Below are 23232 nucleotides of genomic sequence, written 5' to 3' on the forward strand. Positions count from 1 at the left end.
CCATATAGGTTCTCCACTTCCAATCCAACTCCCTGCTAATGCACTGTAAGACGGCTCAAGTGCTTGGGCCCCTGTCACTCCCATGGAGACCCACATGGAGTTCCAAGCTCCTGGCTTTGGCTTGGCCCATCCCTGGCCATTGTGGTCATTTGGGGAGTAAACCAAAGGAAAGAAGATCTGTCTCCCCATCTCAAATAAATAAATAAATCTTTAAAAAAAAAAGGGTATAGTCAAAAATAAAGTAAAATTAACGGCAGACAATAAAACTATGTCTGGCTCCACTTACTGCAAAACTCTGATTCTGATGGAAGATTTCTCCAAACTGCAAGTGCACAGACCCCAGTGGCCATCAAAGGACACTACAGAAGAGGGTAACAAGGTGCTAACTTGCTTCCCTGGGAGCATCAGGCTGACCTGGAGAGGCTACTTCAGGATGGGATGTGGTTTAGGATGGAATGCTTCCAACGGCAACAGCAGAGACAGCAGCACTAACATGCTTTCAAGCAACCCAGGGCTTGCCTAGCCCACTTTCTTATTTTAGTCCCAGCCACTGAGTCATGGAACTTGCACAGCGCTATCACGAAGTCCCGGCTGCTGTCCTCCCGGGCAGTGAACACGAGCATGACCCCTTGATTCTCCTGCGGAAAGGTGGGCTCTCTGCGAGGGCGTGCATGTGTGACTGCTGGGGTCCCAGCGCCTGTTGGTGTTTGTAAGTTCACTGCCAAGTAGCTAAGGAATAAACACCGCTTAAAGGGATAACCGCTTCGGCTAAAGGACCCTTGTTCACCGAGCCCCTGTGCGTGTTAACTCCGAAGTTGCGAGTAGATTTTTGAGAAAATCTCGGAAAATACTGCCAAGTCCAAGCGTAGCTCAACACGAAAACAAGCCTTCCTACCTCCGCGTCAACGCAGGCTGGCGGCAGAGACCGCGAGCGCAAACCCAGGAGCCTGACCTTGCCCACCGGCGGGGCCGCCCCGCACCGCTGCCCTTCGCCTCCCCGCGAGCCGGGCCGCGCAGTCCCCATGGCCGGTGGTCACCGGGCGTCCCCGCGGGTCAGAAAGGGGCGGCCTGGCGGCCAGCGCGACCCGAGGGCAGAGGCTGCGAAGACCAAGGGGAGGAAGGGGCCTGCAGGAAGACGCGGGCGCGAGGCGAGGGGCTGAGGGGGACGGGGCTCGGGAAGGCTTGGTGGAAACCTGAGCGAAGGCGCTGCGCGGCCTGGGGGCAACAGAGAGCGCGCAGCAGGGCTGCGCGGGGCCGCGGCCCGCCCGGGGCGCGCACTCACGTTCTCCCACCAGCAGGATCCGCACGTCTTTCTTCATGTCGGCGGCTCGCAGGGGCCGAGCTCGGCCCGCACGCATGGAGTGGACTCCTCTCGCCCAGAGCGCCCACCCCGCGGCGCCGCTCTCCCCGCGCTGCCGGCGCCACCTGCCAGCCTCCCAGGTCGCTCTGCCCGAGCCTCGGCTGCCCGGGCCCGCCGCGCCGCCTCCTCAACCGATTCCCCGCTCCGGAGCCGGGACGGCAGCAGCTCCGCCTCCTCCGACTCCGCGGGCGGCGGCGGGGAGGACGGCGCGCGGCGAGGGACAAACATCTTCGGAACGCGAATGCTCTGCGGCTCGGAACAGCGCCCTCGCGGGCAGGCCCGCCGGGGCGCAGGGAACGGGAGCCTCGCCCACCCTCGCCAGGGCGCGGCGGCCGGGGCTCCGCTGTGGGCCGGGAGTCGGAGCGGCAGATTCCCTTCGTGGAACCCGCTTCTTTTACAGAGCGGGGACCTTGTCCAAGGTCACACACCCAGAGGTTGGCCGCGGCTCGTCGCAGGACCTGCCTCCTGGCTTGCCGCCGTATTCCCGCCTGATCAGACAGAAACGGCTTGGTCGAGTAGGAGGTGTCAGGCCCAACGTTCGTTCTTATGCAGTGCGCATAGACCCATTTCTTGGTGACCAAGCTGACTTTGTAAATGGTTTATTTTTGTGGCACGATCGTCTCAGGCTTCCCTGTGTCGCGCTAGACAATGGTGGCACTGGATAAGGAACTCTGACTTTTCTGACATGGCCTTAACCTTGTCCTGCCCGGCTCCCTCTGAAAAAAAAAAAAAAAAGTGTTGTTGCACCTTGTGATTTGGCACATTCCCAGTGGGAGATGCACAAGTACACTCCGTGTGAGCGTTCAGTGTGCACGTACAGAAACAGTGACGAAACAACTGTGGACAGTGTACCTTTTTCTCTCTTAAATACTACATCAAAATTTTTTATATTTTTAAATGGAAATATGCATAATATCAACTCTTTCCGCTCAGAGACACCACGTGATTTCCTGGGGCCGTTAGGAGCTGCCACAAATTTCCTAGGTTTGAATTCACCAAAGCTAAGTACCTAAGTACATTCTTTGACCTCTCTGAGCCTGTTCCCTCTTCTGCAGCAAGCCAATGATAAGAATACCCACCTGTTCCCAGGTTGTGAGGAATGAATAAGGTATGGGACGTTTCAAGCACAGGAGGCCGTGCCAGACTCACAGCGCATGCTCTGACCAGTGTCAGCCTTCGTCATCGTCACAGGTTGAAATCCACAGGTTTTGGGGCAAATGCATTGTTATTTGTATCATATCCCCAAGGAACATAGGGGAGGAAGCCCTTTCAAAAACTGCTCTGTCCATGATGGCAAAAGGAGGGAGATGGAGAAGACACACTCCACGTTCACTGGGAGATAATGAAGTCCCACGCCAGGGTGGTTTCAGTCTCCCTCCTCCCACCCAACCTCCCTGAGTGGAAATGTGAAATTCAGGAAGCTACCTGATCTCTTAGCTCATGGTTTTAGTGTTACAAAATGTTTGAGTTGCAGCAGGCATTTGGTGCAAGGGGTAAGGTGCTACTTGGGACAAACACATCCCATATGGCAGTACCTAGGTTCAAGTACCGGCTCTGCTTCTGGTGCCAGCTTCCTGCTAATGCGACTCTAGGAGGTAGCGGGTGATGGCTCAAGTAGGTGGGTCCCTGCCAGCCATATGGGTGACCTGAATTAAGCTACAGGCTCCTGGCTTCAGCATTGTGGGCAGCTGGGGAATGAACTAGTAGGTAGGTCTTTCTCTCTGTGTCTGTCTCTATCTCTTCCTGTCTCTCTGCCTGTCAAATAAAATGAAAATAAATAAATACAATATTTCTTTTTAGATCCAGACTCAAGGAAGGCGGGATGGAGGCAACCTGGAGCACTTTGAGCAGTCAGTGGTCATGGTTTGACACAAATCAAGGCCAGAACTCACGAAGGTGAAGGAGATGGAGCTCCACACCACAGTTTTCTCCTCCTCAATGTAAATTTCTTTCTGTAGTCTCTGTCTCCTGATGCGCTGTACTCCTGCCATCTGACCCCCTGGTCCACCTTGAGACCCTTCTCATCATGGTAACAGTCGTCCACCAGGGGACGTCTCTGACCTCCTCCTGGAGTCCGCCTGAACATCAGCTACGCCATCACTAGCTGTGCATCCTTAAATTACTCTTAAACCTCTCTGTGCCTAGTCTGCCAGATGGAAAGAGCAGTAGGACATGGCTGACGAGACTGCCAGGAAAAGCAAATGCGTTGCTCTAACAGGAAGACACTTAGAATGGCACCTGCTAGGAGGTCAGTGACAGACAAATGTTGGATAAGCAAATTTGAAGTATGAAGGAAGTGGCTCCCGGACACCCCGCGGAACCTGAGGCAGCCTCAGGAGACAGACACACACCTCAGCAAAACAAACCAGAGAAGGATGCCGTTGGTGGCAGCACTTCTTGTTGGAGTGTTAACAGACTTATTAAAGTATAGTTGGGCCGGCGCCGCGGCTCACTAGGCTAATCCTCCACCTAGCGGCGCCGGCACACCGGGTTCTAGTCCCGGTCGGGGCACCAGATTCTGTCCCGGTTGCCCCTCTTCCAGGCCAGCTCTCTGCTGTGGCCAGGGAGTGCAGTGGAGGATGGCTCAAGTACTTGGGCCCTGCACCCCATGGGAGACCAGGATAAGTACCTGGCTCCTGCCATCGGATTAGCGCGGTGCGCCAGCCACAGCACGCTGGCCGCGGCGGCCATTGGAGGGTGAACCAACGGCAAAGGAAGACCTTTCTCTCTGTCTCTCTCTCTCTCTCACTGTCCACTCTGCCTGTCCAAAAAAAAAAAAAAAAAAGTATAGTAAACAGATTGGACAAGGCCAGGAGGCCAGATGGCTATCTCGAGGGCTCTGATGGAAATTTCCTCTCGAGTGCTATGAAGGGGCTCTCCCCTCACAAGACAGGGTTCATGCTTCAGCTGTGCACAGGGCAATGGGAGGTCAGAGCGGCGTGCTCCGGCCAGCGGGTAAGCTATTCCATCTTTTGTGCCTATCAAAGGCAGGACTTGCAACACGGCCTCTGGGTCTCAGAGCAGTGGGGCCAGCAGGTGGGCCCGCTGGGTGGAAGAGATAGCATGTGTCAGACAAGTGACAGTGGGTGGAACGAGGCCCCGTCTCTGATTGGTGAGGTAGACACAGTCCTGGGCAAGAGGCCAAGACAGACTTGGGTTGGCATCCGTCCCACCCTTTAGACCCATCTATCTTTGGCCTCTCCAGTTAAACCCGAAGCAGCACCCATCATCTGCTTTTTCGTCACATTCAGCTCTCATTCCTGCCAGGAAGGCTCCCTTTGCTTTCCCTGCCAAGCCTGCTCTGGCGGAATGGAAAAGCCCAATGCCTCGGCGCCAGGTAAATATTTTATCTTGCCTTCTAATGCACTCTGCTTGCTGGTCAAACATCCAAGTCCTCTGCGCCGTCCCCAGGGTCGGGCGCTAGAGGACATGGATTCTGTTTGCTTGGTTTGACTTGAAGGTACATGGCTCAGCAGAATTACTTATTAAAAGGCATTTGATTATAATTCACTGTGTTGAAAGAAAATTGTCAGACAAAAGCCTCATCTGTTGATGAGAGTAAGTGCAGGTTTCTTCTTCATTTTCTCAAACTCTCAATTAAGAGATAATTAATGTTGCAAAGGCTTCCTGACTGTCTTCCACCAAAATGGCCTGAGTAATTAAGAGCAGGGACTCTGGAGTCGGTGCTGTGGTACAGTGGGTTAATCCTCTGCCTGCTGTGCCGCCATCCCATATGAGTGCCAGTTCTAATCCCGGCTGCTCCTTTTTTTTTTTTTGGACAGGCAGAGTGGACAGTGAGAGAGAGAGACAGAGAGAAAGGTCTTCCTTTGCCGTTGGTTCACCCTCCAATGGCCGCCGCGGCCAGCGCGCTGCAGCCAGCACATCGCGCTGATCCGAAGCCAGGAGCCAGGAGCCAGGTGCTTCTCCCAGTCCCCCATGCGGGTGCAGGACCCAAGGGATTGGGCTATCCTCCATTGCACTCCTGGGCCAGAGCAGAGAGCTGGCCTGGAAGAGGGGCAACCAGGACAGAATCCAGCGCCCCAACCGGAACTAGAATCCGGTGTGTTGGTACCGCAGGCGGAGGATTAGCCTATTGAGCCACGGCACCAGCCTCATATACAATGTTCTAAAAATATTTTTGATCCATGGTTGGTGGACTATAGGGATTCAGGGCCAAATGTGTATTATATGTAGGTATAGATGGAGATATTGTGAAATACGTATCTGGTCTTAGTCCATCTCCTGGCCATCTCGAGCAAAAACAGTGTCTTTTGTATGCTCATGAGATAACTAGTGGCTTCAGGATGGGGACTGACCACTAGAAAAACCAAGCCACCATTGGAGGTTAGGGCCTTGCAGGTCCATGGCCCAGCCTCCGGGAGAGGGAGAGGGGCTGAAGGTTGAAGTGGTCAGCATCGGGCAGTGGTCTAATCAGAGGTTTTTATGCAGCGGGACCCCCCACAACCCCCAAATGTCCTCAGAGCATCTGGAAGGCTGAACATGTGGGGTTCCTGGAGGATGTCGTGCCCGGAGAAGGCACAGATGATCCACACCTCTTCCCACCTTCCTTGACACATACATCTCTTCACCCATCTCCTCTGTAAGAACCTCAGTTTCCCCGAGTTCTGGGAGCTGTTCAAGCAAAAGCATTGAGCCCACCGAGGGGCTTTCAGCTGATTGGTCAGCACAGGGATAACAACCTGGTGTTGGGGGTCAGGCCATCAAAGCGCGGGCAGTCTTGAGGGACTGTGCCCCCCACCTGTGCAATCTGACACTACCTCCAAATAGTTCATGGCAAATGCACTCTATGAAGAAAATGATGCTTGCATTTCAAAATGTCTTGCCCCTAAATCAACTTATCTTTGAATTCCATTTTTTCTGCAAATTTTCTGAAGTACCCTTGTAAAGGTGAGACAATCTCATGAGCCAGGAAAGAAGACACAGTCCTTCTGAGTTCACACTGCTGTAAAACAATCCAGACTCCGGTAAAGTCAAGCACCTGGGGAGAGGAGGGGCCATCTCTGAGCATCGTGTTTGCAGGTGGTAGAACAAGAGATCATTGTGGACAGGGCACGTTGAGGAACAGGGACTGCTGTATCTGGAAAGTTCCCTCTTCGTGCTATTGCTTGCTGCTGATTAAGTCAAGGTGAAAGCCTCAGTAAATCTTTGACATCTGATCATCTTTTAAATAAGACACAGCACCCCTGCCTTGTGCAGAGCACTACACTAAGCTAGTTACATTGTTTTCTTCCCCTTGAAACATATGTTTAGGTCACTCTTCTATCTAAAACAGGTGACTCCAGCCTGCACCCACCACGAAAGTTACAAAGTTTCCTTTAGAAATAAGTGTATTTCTTTTTTTAAATATTTATTTTATGTATTTGAAAGAGTTACAGAGAGAGGTAGAGACAGAGAGAGAGGTCTTCCATCCGCTGGTTCAGTCCCCAGATGGCTGCAATGGCCAGAGCTGCGCTGATCTGAAGCCAGGAGCCAGGAGCTTCCTCCAGGTCTTCCACACAGATGCAGGGGCCCAAGGACTTGGGCTGTCTTCTACTGCTTTCCCAGGCCATAGCAGAGAGCTAGATCGGAAAAGGAGCAGCCGGGACTAGAACCGGCACCCATATGGGATGCCGGAGCTTCAGGCCAGGCTTTAACCTGCTGCACCACAATGCCAGCACCCTAGAAATAAGTGTATTTCACCAGGTGATGGGTTGAGTAGTTTTAGGGGAAAAATAGTAAGTAAAATATGGAACAGGAGGAGTTGACATTGTGGCACAGCAGGTCAGGTTGCCACCTGCAATGCCGGCCTCCCATATGGGTGCCGGTTTGAGTCCTGGCTGCTCTGCTTAGATCCAGCTCCCTGCTAATGCACCTGGGAAAGCAGCAGAAGATGGCCCAAGTGCTTGGACCTCTGCCACCTACATGGAAGATGTGGATGGAGGCCCTGGCCCCTGGCTTCAGCCTGGCCCCGCCCTGACTGTTGTGGCCGTTTGGGGAGTGAACCAGCGGATGGAAGCTCGCTCTATCTCTCCTCTCCTCTCCTCTCCTCTCCTCTCCTCTCCTCTCCTCTCCTCTCCTCTCCTCTCCTCCCCTCCCCTCCCCTCCCCTCCCCTCCCCTCCCCTCCCCTCCCCTCCCCTCCTTCTCTGCAACTCTGCCTTTCAAATACATAAGTAAATCTTGTTTAAAAAGTGGAACAGGAGATGTATGGATGTGAGAATCGTGCGGGTGGCACATGGAGGGCTAGAGCCTGGGAAGTGTAGTAGTACTAAAAACAAGCACACATGGCTGGTTAGGAAGGTGAATCCAGAAAGCACATCTTCAGCTTGACGTCAATACAGTTGTAGAGGAGCTCTGCAGCCTGTGCTAGGATCACACACTGAAGTGGGTTTGGGAGATCGTGAATGAGGATGAATGTGGGGCTTGGGGCTGAGGGCTCAGCGGGAATGAGGAAGGAGGGAGCTGGGCGTATGTCAAGGAAGATTCCCCCTTTCCTGTGCAAAGCCGTAGAGCTCCTGGGAAAGGGACTTCTCCCTTGACAAGGACAAAAGGACCTGAGAGGTCTCCCAAGAGAGTAGCCCTGTTTGATTTTGTAGTTTGTTTCTGCAATCAGCTAGGAAACGAAGTCTTCAAATTAAACCTGGTTTCCAAGGAGACACAAGGGCAGGTGGACAGAACTGCACTGGTGGTTGCCTGGATCCCAACAAGGTAGTGGCTTCCCGCCGAGCAGGTGGTTCTTCCAGGAGCCCTGAGCCCTGGACCCCAGTGATGGGCACAACAGTGCCTTCCAGTAGCTGCCTCACCAGGGGTGAGTATGTGAGGCAGAGGGGAAGAGAGGGGGAGACAAACAGAGGCAGGCCACATCACTGACCCGGCTACTCCAATTTTCCCCAACCCTTAAGAAAGCAAACAAATGTTTTGACAGAAATATCCCCAGATGGGGTGAGAAGCTGCCCCAGGAATCTCTGGCAGTTCCCCCAGGAGCCCTTGTGTCCCTGCGGTAGCGTGCCCCTCCCCAGAGCCATATCCTGAAAGCCTAACCCTGGCCATGAAGGAGGGGCTGGGGCCTCTGGGAGGTGCTTAGATCTTGAGGGTGCGCTGTTGCAGTGGTATTGGTGCCTCCCTCCCTACACATCAAATCTGTCTTGCCTTGATCTGGGAAGGGCGGGAACTAAATTCCTGGTGTTTAGAAGCCATCCCATCTATGGTGTTTTGTGGAGCCTGGATAGACAGGGTGGTTCCCAGGGAAAGTCTTTCCGGCTCGGTCTGTGGGTGTATGATTTCCCCACACAGGTGTTGCAGAGCCAGGTGAGCGTCCTCCGGGCTGCCTCCTGCTGTGTTTGGTCTGAGGAATGGATGCTGTTCTTGACAGACAATGAACTGCAAAGGCTGTGCCAACAGGAACCATGAGCCAGGGGCCAGGGAACCAAGGTGATCCTAGTTCTGCTTTGGCTCCAGGGCAGGGGAGATCACATGGCCTGCAGATAAACCCCACCCTCACAGAGGCCCCATTATCCCACCTGCCCCAGGGGACGGTCTTTATCCACCAAGAGGCTAAGACCTTAGCCTCTGCTTTCTGAATCTTGGCACGAAAAGCAAACATCAAGATGACCCAGATGATTCTGGGTGAGAAGACGATACAGGCTCCACACCGCTCTAAGTGAGGGCAGAAAGCCTTTTCATGGTCATCTGGCACCTGTGCAGGCTTCCACACTCCAAGGCCACTTACACTAACCTCAGACAACTGCCGCCAATCAGAAAGAAAGAGTGCCTCCTGGCCTCACGCTTAGCTGCGTCCCATCAGAGGGGAAGGTCAAGTTCTGGTCTCTGCATGGGACCTTATCAGAGGACAATGTTAGCAACTAAAGAGCAGGAACTCTGGGCCCGTCCCAGCTCTGCCATCACCAGCTGACTCTATCTGGGTTTCTACTTCTGTATGTCAGCAGGAAGATAGTAAGGCCCACAGAGCCAGGTGCAGGGCGGCGTGAGGGTCAAAGCCAGCAGACCACGTGGAAGGAAGCTGCTGACTCCGCTTTCAAGGATAAGCATAGAAATGAGGTGTGAGTTTCTAGATGTCAGAGGCCAGGGTGCGTGGTGGCTCACTATTGCTGTGGCTACCATCACCCTTGTCCACACCTGGTTATTTAATGCTTTCAGTTGCCCTGTGAGGAGGGAGTGGAAGGGCAAATAATGCATACTGACCTCCATTTCATGGGGGAAAGATGCAGAGAGAGATGAAACATACTGTCCATGATGCCTGGCTGGCTTGTGGGACAAGGCTTTCTGGTCAATCCAGTCCAAGAGAGCTGAGCTGCCACATCTTCAACACAGGAAGGTGCTACTCCAGTCTGGGGCTTTCTATGGATAAATTATCAGGAAAAGGGGCTGACGCTGTGGTGTGGTGTGTACGGCCTGCAGTGCCGACATCCCATACAGACACCAGTTCAAGTCCTGGCTGCTCCACTTCTGATCCAGCTCCCTGTAATGGCCTGGGAAAGCAGTGGAAGATGACCCAAGTGCATGGGCCCCTGCACCCATATGAGAGACCTGGAAGAAGCTCCTGGCTTCTAGGTCCTGGCTTCCACCTGGCCCATCCCTGGCTGTTGCGGCCATTTGGGGAATGAACCAGCAGATGGAAGATATCTCTTTCCCACTGTCTCTGTTATTGACTTTCAAATAAATAAATAAATAAATATTTTTTAAAAATTATAAAGCGAGGGAGAGGTAGACATATAGATCAGGAGCCCAAAAAGTCATATCAGCTAAGAATGGGTATGAGGGTTTCTGCCATGATGAAAATGTTCTAAAACTAGATTACAGCGATGGTTCCACTGAACGGATATTAAAAATGTACTTTTTAAGTTTTCATTTATTTATCATTTATTTGAAAGGCAAAGAGCTAGAGACAGAGAGAGAGAGTCCACAATGGCTGAGGCTGGACCAGGCCAATGCCAGGAACCAGGAACTCCATCAAGGATTCCCTTGTGGGTGGCAGGGACCCAAGTAACTGGCCATCAACTGCTGCTTCCCAGGGCACACATCAGCAGGAAGCTGGAACCCCAGGCAGAGCTAAGACTCCAACTCAGGCACTTCAGTGTGGGCTATAAGCAAGTAAAGTGGCGTATTAAACACTGTGCCCTATGCCAGTCCCGATTTGTGTACTTTGAACTGCTGGATTTTATAGTATGTAAATTATATCTCAACAAAGATGCTTTAAAAATAGCAAATTAATTTTTTAAAAAACAATAAAGACTAAATAAACCACTGTAGTCCTGGATTCATATATGGGTGTTAAAACTTTAAAGGGGGCCCGGCGCTGTGGCACAGTGGGTTAACTCCCTGGCCTTAAGCACCAGCATCCCATATGGGTGTTGGGTTCTAGTCCTGGCTGCTCCACTTCCAATCCAGCTCTCTGCTATGGCCTGTGAAAGCAGTGGAAGATGGCCCAAGTCCTTGGGCCCCTGCACCCATGTGGGAGACCCGGAAGAAGCTCCTGGCTCCTGGCTTTGGATCGGCGCAGCTCCAGCCATTACAACCATCTGGGGAGTGAACCATCAGATGGAAGACCTCTCTCTCTGTCTCTACCTCTCTCTGTAACTCCGTCTTTCAAACAGATAAAATAAATCTTTAAAAAAAACTCTAAAGGAAAGTATGAAACTCAGAATTCCTTTAGGGGGAAGAATGGGTTTGTCACTGGAATGGGGCACCTGAAGGAGCTCAGCGGGTGGAGAGCAGATTTTATCGACTAGAACGGTCACTTATTATAGCCCTTACAAGGTGCTGATCTTGCAATAACTCATTAAGCTGCACATGGGTGTGGTTAGTGCAGCCTTATGTACTTGTTTTATTAAAATACAATTTTTATTTATTTTTTATTTTTATTTTTTGACAGGCAGAGTGGACAGTGAGAGAGAGAGACAGAGAGAAAGGTCTTCCTTTTGCCGTTGGTTCACCCTCCTGCGGCTGGTGCATCACGCTGATCAGAAGCCAGGAGCCAGGTGCTTCTCCTGGTCTCCCATGCAGGTGCAGGGCCCAAGGATTTGGGCCATCCTTCACTGCACTCCCGGGCCACAGCAGAGAGCTGGCCTGGAAGAGGGGCAACTGGAATAGAATCCGGCACCCCGACCGGAACTAGAACCCGGTATGCCCGTGCCACTAGGTGGAGGATTAGCCTATTGAGCCACGGCACCGGCCACAATTTTTATTTATAAAAGGGGATATTGAGTATGAAATGATACCCTTAGCCAGATAGCCCATGAGGTGGCCAGTGTGAACCTGGCCTCCTGTTATTCAGGATTCGAATCCTGTGTAATCCCCTCCCCTTGAATGTGGGTGGGACCTCGGACTTGGTTTTAACCAACACGATAAAGCCAGAGCAATGCAATGTATGTGATTATGTGTGCATTTGATTATGTTGTGTAAGATTTTGTGTCATCCTGCTAGAACACTCTCTCGTTGGCTCGAGGAAGCAAGCAGACGTGTTGCAAAGGCCCATGGGGCAAGGAGCCGAGAGTGGCCTGCAGCCAAGAGCCAGGAAGAAACGGAGGCCCCCTGTGCAACAACCCACAGGAACTGAAGAACGCTGCACCGACCATGGCAGTGGGGAAGCAGACCCTTCCCAGGCTAGCCTTGATGCCACCGCGGTCTCAGCCGATGCGCTCCCTGCAATTTCTGAGACTCTGATGCAGAAGCCCCTGCTCGGCTCTGCCCTGGTCCTGGGGTCACCTAACTGAACTATCAGTTAGTTCAGTTAGTTCAGAACTATCTGATAGGTTCACAGTTCTGAACCGATCAGAACTGTGAGGTGATCAATGTGCAGGGTTTCACATCACTAAATTTCAGGTACCATCACTGCCCAACAACTGGTAAGTAGCACATCCCCCTTATGTCTGGGGTGTCCCTAAGACCACCCTCACGTTCCACAGTTGACTAGAAGGAGGCACAGACCCCAGCCGAGCTGTTAAACTCATGCTTAGTTTATTATAGTGAACAGCCACAGAATAAAATCAGCAATGGAAGAAGGTGCTGAGAGTAGGCTTTAGAAGAACTAGCAACTGTCCTGTCCAAGTGGCATCACAGGACAGCGCTTACTTCTCCAGGGATGCGTGGTGACATGCACGGAGCACTGTCAGCCAGAGAGGCAAGGCCATGCCTGGTGTCCAGGGCTTCAAGCGGGGTCCACCACGTAGGCGTGTCGTACCACCCACTCGGCTGACTGAGGTCAGGCTGATACAGCACGGCCCAGGGCCCTCAGGTGAACAGACTCTTTCAGGCAGGACACTCCCAGGCCTGCAGGTTGTCCCCCAGGAGTCAGCGGGGACAAATCTCTCACTGGAACACCAGGGTTCAAGCACCCCCAACCCTGCTTATTTAATCTTGTACCACACAAAAAGATTAAGTTCAAAAGTGGGAAATTTTTTCCATTTTATTTGAAAGAGAGATTTTCTATCCACGGTTCACTACCCAGATTCCTGCAACAGCCAGGGCTGGGCCACACAGAAGCCAGTGGCAGGGATTCAACCACTTAACCATCACCTGCTGCCTCCCAGGGTGTGCATTAGCAGGAAGTTGTATCTGAGGTGGAGCCGGGACTTGAGCCAGGCACTTCGGTAAGGGATGCAAGTATCCCAAGCCCCATCTTAACAACTGTGCCAAATGCCTGCTCCCCCCCCCCAATACGATTCTTTCTTAAAGCTGATTTATTTATTTATTTTCATTTATTTTATGACAAAGGGGCAGAGGGGAGAGAGAAAGGAGAGATTTTCTATTGGCTGGCTTACTACCCAAATGCCCATAGCATCCAGGGCTAGGCTAGATGGAATCCAGGAGCCAGAAACTCCATCCAGGTCTCCCACATGGGTGGCGGGGATCCAAGTACTTGAGCCATCATTTGCTGTTTCCAGGGTTTGCATCAGCAGGGAGCTGGATTGGATACATGTGGGCATTCCAAGTGGCAGCCTAACCCACTGCACCACAACGACCACCCTGAACGTGGGATTCTTAAGCCAAGTTTCCACCCTGCTTGAAGGCAAGAAGACCAGAAAACCACCAAGGGACGTTTAGAACTTCCCCTGCTCGATGGTTAGGGAATTCCCAGGACATAAGCCATACAGCCAGAAGGCAGGGTGCAGGGGAGAAGACGCGGAGACCTCACACTCATACAGAAGCGTCTCCTCACTGGCCACTGAATAGAAGGCGAGCTTCCCCTCCTCGAGGTCTAACCAGACGCCCACCACCCCAGGTCTGTCCGAGTCCAGAAGAGTTTGCTTGCCCAAGCTCCACGCAGCCAGCGGGCCGGTCCCCTTCCACTCTACACACCATGAGTCCGTGGTCCTTCCCAGGATCTGGTCACGGCTCATCCCCCAGGAAGCCACTCCAACTGCCCAGTGGCTGCAAGACTTAGTGTCCACCTCCCAGTACTGCCGCCCGGAAGAGAGGGCCTGGGAGCAAAAGACCTGGCTGATGGAAAACCTCTCGCGACTCCAGGGGTAGGACTGTGGGTGGTGAGACACTGTCACCGTCCGCTGGTCCTCAGACACCCACAGGCTGTGGGAGATGCTCCTCAGGTCAAAGGTCGGGCTGATGGCCCCTGGAAGGAAGAAAACAAGAGCACGGCCATCACCTTTTGATCATCCATGTGAACGGATCCTCAAGTAGCAAAAGGCAGCATCAGATCATTTGATGGGATTGTGTTTTAATCAAAATTTAATAAAAAATGGTATAGCAACTTGCAGTTTTGTATGCAAACCCTTGCTGTTGTTTTATCAACAATATCCCTTCCCCATTTTTATTTCTTCCTGCTCATTAGCCATGTTCCAGGAAGCACTTGCTGAATCCCACCAAGCGAAATGCCACCTCTTGCTTTTCTTAACACACCCTGTGTTCTTCGTGTTCTCCCTTGCTACCATCCTCTACCTGTGTGATACAGTGACGCATGACTATGGCTATTTCCATCTTGCCAGTTAAGCCTGAGCTTCCTGATGAAGGCCCTGCTCTTACTCATTCTGTATATTTCATGCTGCTTCCTGTGGAATGCGTAAATCATTGCTAACACTTAGCCCTTCTGTGGCATCATACCCCAGCTGCTGTACCACTTGCACTCATTTCACCTTGTGGCAATCCCACAAGAGCAGTACTATCAGTATGTCCATTTTATAGATGAAGGAATTTGAGCTTTAAGAGGTTAACCAACTTGTCCAAGATCATGGCTGCTGGGACTCAAACCCAAGCAGTCCGCTCTGGCTCCAGGATCCACGCTTTTAAGGTCTTTCCCAGACCATGTCAGCAGAGTACCTAAGAGCTGGGGGAACAGGCTGGTGAGTATAATAAGTGACCCTAGAATACATGCCCAAAGGTTGCCTGGCCTGTGAGTGCTCCTGGGCCTGGGTGAGTCTGGAATTTGGGCATCTCAACCCACCTGGCTATCGTTGGCAGCTTCCCACATGGGGTTCAGGAAGCCAAGGAGCGTCCAGCAGCAGAGAGATGGACACAGCTGGCCAACCCCCTTGCTTTGCGTAGTCCACATACTCACATTGAGCAAACCGAGAGGCCCTCTTGGGTGCGGGGCAGTTCTGGTTAGGCAGGGGGCACGCAGAGGTAGACGGAGCTTCTGGGACTTCCACTAAGGAACCAAGACAATTGAGAAGGGAAGTTGCAACAAGAAGAGTCAAGAAAACTGAGGTGCACAAATATGGTGACGCGGGCGCAGGCCTGTCCCCCTCATCGCCAGCACGTTTCTGGGTGTGAGGGCGTGGTCAGGCAGAACATCCAGCCCCCTGTTCTCACTGTGGACGTTTCTACTGTCCACTTCCCCATCTAAGCCCTCAGCTCCCTTCTTGCAGGAATCATGTTTATGTCCATATTTTAACCATTCAAGCCTCATGCTAGCCTTACGTAGAAAGGGTTTGATGCATCTTTGTCAAAGGAATTGACTGATAACAGTCCCAGGGGATCATGGCACCCCAACACCTAGAATATCCAAAATCCCTATGCCAATGCTTTACACTCATTATATATGCCAGGTAACATGGGTTGCTGTGAGCGTCGTCTCAACAGCTGCCACCTCTAATTCCCTCTTGATGCACTAAAGTTTAATGACTATTTTTTTCTATATATTTGAGAAGCAGAGACAGAGAGGTCCCATCTGCTGATTCACCACCCAAATGTCCACAACAGCTGAGGCTGGGCCAGGGCAGGAGCCAGGAGTGGGGAATTCAATCCAGGTCTCCCATATGGGTGGCAGGGACCCAAGACCTTGAGCCATCACCCCTGCCTCATAGAGTCTACATCAGCAGGAACCTGGAGTCAGGAGCGGGAGCTGGGACTGAAACCCAGACACCTTGATGTGGGACACGGGTGTCCTAACCACTAGGTTAGCCTGCCACTGAAGTTAACTATCAACCTGAAGCACCACATGGGTAATTACCACTCCAGCTGGGAGCAGAGAAAGTGAGGGAAGCCCTAGAGTGTAGACACTGAGGGTAAAGTCTTCCCCTTTTGTAGCTTGAAGTGGCAGTGGCATAAAGTAAATCCAACATTCATATTGAAGAGATGAAAAACCCTGTCCAAGTGTGCACTGTGGCAGCCTGGGCATGACAGCAAGAGAGCAGTGCTTCTTCCTTCCTTCCTTTCTTTAAGACCTACTTATTTGAAAGGCAGAGTTACAGAGAGAGAGAGAGAGAGAATCTTCCATCCGCTGGTTAACTCCCCAAAGGGACGCAGTGGACAGAGCTGGGCTGATCTGAAGCCAGGATCCAGGAGCTTCATCCCATGTGGCTGCAGGGACCCAAGCACTTGGGTCATCTTTCGCTGCTTTCCCAGGCACATTGGCAGGAAGCTGGATCGGAAGTGGAGCAGCCAGGACTGAAACTGGAGCCCATATGGGATGCTGGCCGCCGCAGGTGGCTGCTTAACCTGCTACACCATAACACCGGCCCCAAGAGAGCTGTTCAAGAGGCCACTCTCAAGATTCAGGAGGGTACTACAGCAACCTAAGTGTACAACACCAGATAGAAGGATAAACTGAATGTGGTGGCATATATAATGGAGTATCACTCAGCCTTAAAGAGAAAACATTCTGGGGTGGGTATTTGGCCTACTAGTTAAGGTGCTGGTTGGTTCTCCTTCATCCCCCATTGGAATACCTGAGGTTAAGCCCTGGCTGTGCTCCTGATTCCAGCTTCCTGCTAATATCAACCCTGACAGGCAGCAGTGAAGGCTCCCTGCCACCCATGTGGCAGGATTGAGTGCCTGGCTCCTGACTTTGACTTGTCTCAGCTATAACGACTGTGGGCATTTGGGGAGTGACCGGACAATAGGAACTCTTTGAGTTTGTCTGCTTCTCCCTCTCTGTTTCGCAGATAAAAAATGCTCCTATATTAAAAAAAAAAAAAAAGGAATTCAGATAAATGAATACGTTTTTAAAAAAGGAATTCTGCCACATGGTGCCACATGGATGGATCTAAACGATATTACACCAATCACAAAGAGACAATTATTGTAGGAGTCCACTCATGCCAGGAGTGATCAAATTCACAGAGAATCCAAGAGGAAGAGTGGTTGCCAAGTGCTGGGAGGGGAAGGGCCAATTAAGTCATTTAGTGGGTACAGAGCTACAGTTTTGCAAGACGAAGAAACTCTGGGGATTAGCTGTACAACCATGGAGACATACTTAATACTGCTTTTGGGGGCAGGTATTTGGCACAGTGATTAAGTTTCTGTCACTTCGCTTTTTTTTTAGATTTCTTTTTATGTATTTGAAAGGCAATTAGGCCGGCGCCGCGGCTCACCAGGCTAATCCTCCGCCTTGCGGCGCCGGCACACCGGGTTCTAGTCCCGGTCGGGGCACCGAATTCTGTCCCGGTTGCCCCTCTTCCAGGCCAGCTCTCTGCTGTGGCCAGGGAGTGCAGTGGAGGATGGCCCAGGTGCTTGGGCCCTGCACCCCATGGGAGACCAGGATAAGTACCTGGCTCCTGCCATCGGATCAGCGCGGTGCGCCAGCCGCAGCGCGCCAACCGTGGCGGCCATTGGAGGGTAAACCAACGGCAAAAGGAAGACCTTTCTCTCTGTCTCTCTCTCTCACTGTCCACTCTGCCTGTCAAAAAAAAAAAAAAAAAAAGAAAAGAAAAAAAAGAAAGGCAATTAAACACACACACACACACACACACACACAGAAAGAGACAGGTCTTCCATCCACTGGTTCACTCCCCAAATGACTGCAACAGTCAGAGCTGGGCTGATCCAAAGCCAGGAACCAAGAGCACATGTGTGCAAAGGCCCAAGTGCTTGGGCCATGTTTCACTGTTTTCCCAGACTATTAGCAGGGAATTGGATCAGAAGTGGAGCAGGGGCTGGCACTGCGGCATAGCAGATAGAGCCATTTCCTGTAGTGCCAGCATCCATATGGGCGCTGGTTCAAGTCCCAGCTGCTCCACTTCCAATCCAGCTCTCTGCTATGGCCTGGGAAAGCAGTATTTAGGGCCTGTGATACATCACACTCCCAATATATGCAAAAACACATCCAGAGGCCGGTGTTGTGGCACTGTGGGTTAAGCTGCTGCTTGCAACACAGGCATCCCATATTGGAGTGCCACCTACATTCTTAGCTGCTCTACTTCTGATTCAGCTTCCTCATAAAGCACCTATGTGGGAGACCCAGACAGAGCTCCTCTCACTGGCCTGGCCCAGCCCCATCTGTGTGGCCAGTTGAGGAGCGAACCAGCAGATGTAAAATATCTTCCTCACTCTATCACTCTGCCTTTAAAATAAATAAAAATAACTGGTTCTAGTCTTAGTTGCTTCTTTTCTGACCCAGCTCTCTGCTATGGCCTGGGAAAGGAATAGAAGATAGTCCAAGTCCTTGGGCCCCTGCACCCATGTGGGAGACCCGGAAGAAGCTCCTGGCTCCTGGCTTCAGATAGGCTCAGCTCCGGGAGAGGTGGCTATTTGGGGAGTGAACCAGCAGATAGATGGAAGACCTCTCTCTCTGTCTCTCCTTCTCACTATCTGTAACTCTACTTCTCAAATAAATAAATCTTTTTTTTTTTTTTTTGACAGGCAGAGTGGACAGTGAGAGAGAGAGAGACAGAGAGAAAGGTCTTCCTTTTGCCGTTGGTTCACCCTCCAATGGCCGCCGTGGCCAGCGCTGCAGCCGGTGCACCGCGCTGATCCGAAGGCAGGAGCCAGGTACTTATCCTGGTCTCCCATGGGGTGCAGGGCCCAAGTACTTGGGCCATCCTCCACTGCACTCCCTGGCCACAGCAGAGAGCTAGCCTGGAAGAGGGGCAACCGGGACAGAATCCGGCGCCCCAACTGGGACTAGAACCCGGTGTGCCGGCGCTGCAAGGCGGAGGATTAGCCTAGTGAGCCGTGGCGCCGGCTTCAAATAAATAAATCTTTAAAATAAAAATAAATCTTAAAAAGAAATAAAAGACAGACATATCCAGCCACAAAGCATCCCAGCCGACTCCTCCCAGATTTACAATGCCACGATGGTGACACAGTGGCCTCTGGGTTCTCGGGCTTAAAGCAAAAACCCTGGCTGGCGCCGCGGCTCAAGAGGCTAATCCTCCACCTAGTGGCGCTGGCACACGGGTTCTAGTCCCGGTCGGGGCGCCGGATTCTTTCCCAGTTGCCCCTCTTCCAGGCCAGCTCTCTGCTGGGGCCCGGGAGTGCAGTGGAGGATGGCCCAGGTGCTTGGGCCCTGCACCCCATGGGAGACCAGAAGAAGCACCTGGCTCCTGCCTTCGGATCAGCGCGCCGGCCGCGGCGGCCATTGGAGGGTGAACCAACGGCAAAGGAAGACCTTTCTCTCTGTCTCTCTCTCTCACTGTCCACTCTGCCTGTCAAAAAACAAACAAACAAACAAACAAAAACAAAAAACCCTTATGCACTTTGGCACTTTCCCCACCTTGCACCTGTAACCCTCCCCCACTGAGTAAAACCCACTCACCTCGTGTCTGCTCTTCAGGAGCCTCTTTCCACTTGAAGCTTTCTCGTAATTTCTCCTGAATTTCTCCCAGGCTGCAAAGAATGTCTCCCATTTTCCCTTCAGATGCACTGGAAGTCACGTGGGTTGGAGCAGCCAAGGAAAGGTCTACCCCAGAAGAAAAAGCCTATTGATGAATCATTTAAAAAGGAACACATGAAAGCCCGCTACGGAACCCATCAAATGTTCTATTCACATTCTGCTGTTGTCTGCAATTTTCCATCAAACTCCTGGCAAGCCTTTAAAAGCAAAACAAGGCCCTCAACAGGCATGCCCCGAAACAACCTGGGAGCTGTCACACCAAGTCCAGCAAAAACACTGCTGGGGGTGAGGCGACTGAAGGATTTCTTTTTTTTTTTTCTTTTTCTTTTTTTTTTTTTTTCTTTTTGACAGGCAGAGTGGACAGTGAGAGAGAGAGACAGAAAGGTCTTCCTTTGCCGTTGGTTCACCCTCCAATGGCCGCCGCGGCCGGCACGCTGCGGCCAGTGCATCGCGCTGATCAGAAGCCAGGAGCCAGGTGCTTCTCCTGGTCTCCCATGGGGTGCAGGGCCCAAGGACTTGGGCCATCCTCCACTGCACTCCCTGGCCAAAGCAGAGAGCTGGCCTGGAAGAGGGGCAACCGGGACAGAATCCGGCGCCCCGACCGGGCCTAGAACCCGGTGTGCCGGCGCTGCAAGGCGGAGGATTAGCCTAGTGAGCAGCGGCGCCGGCCCACCCCCTGAGTTTTTCTAACCTCGGTCCTGTTATCCTCCATCTGCTCCCCAGCTTCAGCGCCTGACTTTCCCTCCCAACTTCGCATGGCCCGCTCTCTGTTGTCTTCACTGAACAGGACAGTAGTCAGCAGGGAGCCGACTGAGTCCTCTCCACGAGCCAGGTACTGACTGAGTACCCCTTGTCCAAAATGCCTGGGACCCGAAGTGCTTCCAGTTCTGCTTATGGTTGTTGCTTTGTTTGGATTTGACTTGGAATATCTGTTTCACACCCACCTTGCACACATAGCCTGAAGATACCTTTACGCAGTCTTCAGCATGTGTGCATTTAGACTTCCACCGAAGGAGCTTAGGGTGGAATTTTCCACTTGTGGCAGTGGTCATGCTGGTGCTCAACAAGGTTTGGATTTTGGATTTCGGGCTTTCAGATTAGAGATGCTCAACCTGTACTGTTCCCCTCTGAGCTGCATAACAGCCTCACAACGTTGGTTCATTATCCCCATCTTCCAAAGCACTTGGAGTTCATGGAGATCAGCGACACGGTCATGGTGAATCACATCAGCCTTCATTTCCACAATGCTCAAGCGCTTTTTAATACAAGATCTCTGTTTTTATATTTCATTTTTTAAAAAGATTTATTTCTTTATTTGAAAGGCAGAGTTACAGAGAGAGAGGCCTTCCATTTGCTAGTTCACTCCTCAAAGGGCTGCAAAGGCCAGGTCTGGGCCAGGCTGAAGCCAGAAGCCAGGAACTCCTTACAGGCCTCCCGCATGGGTGGCAGGGAAGGGACCCAAGCACTTGAACCATCTTCCTCCGCCCTCCCATCCATGTCAGCAGAAGGCTGGATTGGAAGCAGGGTATCCAGGGCCTGGAACCGGCACTTAGATATTGGGATGCCAGTATCACGAGCGGAGGCTTAAACCACTGCACCACAACAGGGGCTCCAAAACAAGTTCTTTTTTAACCCTCATGATACAACACTGAGGCAGTCGGCCATGAATTTTCATTCCTATATTTCAGATAGGAACCAGAGACTCAGAAAAATGAGAAAACTTACTCCAGATCGCAACACTAGTGGGTGGCAGTGTCAGGTCTGAAAATCTGATCTTCACGCTTTGGATCCCAACACATCGCAATCCTGAAGACCCACTGAGTGGATATTTACTAAGCACCTAATGTGTGCCAATTGCTAGGGCCTGGAGATCCAGCAGAAAACAAAAGAACAAGAGCTTCAAAGTCTCTGGCATTAGAAGCCTGGAGTTCAGCACAAGAGAAGGGGGCAGATGTTAATAAGGTAATAAGATCATTACAAAATTGCAACCAGTAACTGCTGCAAATGAAAGGTACCTGGATCCTAGGAGTCTCTGAAAGGAGATTTAAGGAGCTAGGGCTGTGTAGCAGGTAAAACTGCCAAGTGTGGCACTGGCATTCCATATGGGCACCAGTTCATAGCCCCGGCTGCTCCACTTCTGATCCAGCTCCCTGCTATTCTGCCTGGGAAAGCAATGAATCATGGGCCAAGTGCTTGGACCCCTGCACCCATGTGGGAGATCCAGAAGAAGCTCCTGGCTCCTGGCTTCAGATTGGCCCATCTCTGGCCATTGAGACCATTTGGGGAATGAACCAGTGGATGGAAGATCTCTTTCAAATAAATAAATAATCTTTTTTAAATGGAGGGAGGGGCTTGATTTGCTCAAGGAAATCAGTGAAGACTTGTCTCTGAGGAAGTAATGCTCTAACTAGAAGCTGAAGGAGAAGCAGGCACCGCCTAGGTGAAGGGGTGAAGGAGGAGTGCTCCCTGAAGGGGGCCCCACAGTGGGAGGAAGCAACACCCACTAGAGACACTGATGCAGCCAGTGTGGCTGGAGCGCAGAGCCAGGAGGTGGGGTGACCACAGGAGAGAGGCAGCAGGGATGGGAGCCTACGGACCCTTGTTAGTCCTGGGAGGGTCAGGCACCACGGGAGTATTCTAAACAGATGAGTTACACAATCAAGTTTGTTTTAGGGAAAGTCAGTCTGAGGACAGCCAAGAGAACAGGATAGAGGGGGCAGGGTGAGACAGCAATCAGGCAAGAAATTAGCATAGGCTTAGAGTAGAGAAGTCTCCAAGGAGCTAGAGAGGAGTAAAAGTATTTGAGAGATATTTAGGCAGGCCTTGGAGTTGGGACACACTGCCTATGGAGGTGATGGAGGAGACCACTCGACTCCCTTGGAAGGACAATAGGGCCAGAGCTGAGATGGGAAATCCCAGAGGGGGAACGGTTTGGGTTTGGGATTCATTTAAGGGCAATGTGCCTCGGGAGATATCCAAGCGGAAAAGATAAGGATCCAAGTGGAAGAGATAAGGAAAAACCAGCCTAGGGCTCAAAGCAGGTTCTAGGCAAGCTCTGGGCACAGGGAGGTGATAATTAAAGCCAGGGGAGTCAGGAAGAGCACTTGGAGGAAACGGGAATAGAAAGGGACCAGTAACTCTGCCTTGAGGAATTCTAGCATTCACTTGCAGCGCAGAGGGGAGAGAGGCTGTAAAACAGACTGAGAACCAATGGCGGGGGGGGGGGGGGTGGTGGGCGGGGCGGGAGCAGAGGTCAGGAGTTCCAGAAACCAAGAGACGGAAGGAGCAGCTAGCTGCATCACAGCTGCATGCAGATAAGGACGAGAAAGTCTGCAGGTTTACGCAGAGGTCACAGTGATCTCAGGGAGGGCGGTGACAGGGTGGGACCACCTTCCCAACCCTACCTGTAGAATTCCAACTCTCCAATCACACAGGAGTGGCAGTCAGGGGAGGGTGAGGGAGGGGACTCCAGGTGGGAGTTGGCCGTAGCCCCGCCCACCCTCCTCCAGTCCTCTCCCAGCAGAGCCTACCGCGCCCTCCGCACTTAGTCCCCCGTCCGGTCCAGGTTCCAGGGGACGTCTCTGACTCTGGAGGCTCCTGACGATGTCCACCAGCTGCTGCACCAGTCCCGTCAGCTCCTCACCCACTTCCGTAAGGCTCTTTGGTATCACCACCTGTAAAAGAGCAAAAGCAAGGTCCCGGATGGAGCCATAACCATCTGGTACAGCCGTAAACACACATGTGGGTCAGTGGTGCACAGTGGAGACCCCACATAACAGCCCTCACACACAAGGAGTCTTCAACAAGTTCACAGAAAATGCACATTATTTTAAAATTAGGCATACA

The 23232-nt window shown here is 52.0% G+C and overlaps 2 protein-coding genes across 16 annotated transcripts in view; both read right to left on the minus strand.

Moving 5' to 3' along the window:
- Positions 1-1556, minus strand: part of RHOT1 (ras homolog family member T1) — a 93186-nt gene extending 91630 nt beyond the window's left edge. For all 10 annotated transcript variants that reach the window (XR_011383573.1, XR_007911262.2, XR_011383574.1 and 7 more), the window contains exon 1: positions 1283-1556. Coding sequence is in view for 6 of the 10 variants with exons in the window: in XM_051824636.2 (XP_051680596.1) it covers positions 1283-1358 (76 nt within the window). In the remaining 4 variants the exon portion in view is untranslated. The remainder of the gene's footprint in view (positions 1-1282) is intronic.
- Positions 1557-12318: 10762 nt separating this feature from the next.
- The window catches only part of ADAP2 (ArfGAP with dual PH domains 2), a 43494-nt gene continuing 32580 nt past the window's right edge, over positions 12319-23232 (minus strand). For 2 of the 6 annotated variants that reach the window (XM_070061076.1, XM_051824640.2), the window contains 4 exons: positions 22917-23060; positions 19309-19471; positions 14890-14979; positions 12319-13947 (listed from right to left, as the gene is read on the minus strand). In XM_070061076.1, coding sequence (XP_069917177.1) covers positions 23026-23060 — 35 coding nt within the window. In that variant the 3' untranslated portion in view covers positions 12319-13947; positions 14890-14979; positions 19309-19471; positions 22917-23025. Of the gene's footprint in view, positions 13948-14775; positions 14980-19308; positions 19472-22916; positions 23061-23232 lie in introns of those variants that run through there. The other 4 variants (XM_051824646.2, XM_070061077.1, XM_070061078.1 and 1 more) reach the window with 4 other exon arrangements.

This window comes from Oryctolagus cuniculus, chromosome 17 (assembly GCF_964237555.1).
Source record: "Oryctolagus cuniculus chromosome 17, mOryCun1.1, whole genome shotgun sequence".
Lineage (NCBI taxonomy): Eukaryota > Metazoa > Chordata > Mammalia > Lagomorpha > Leporidae > Oryctolagus > Oryctolagus cuniculus.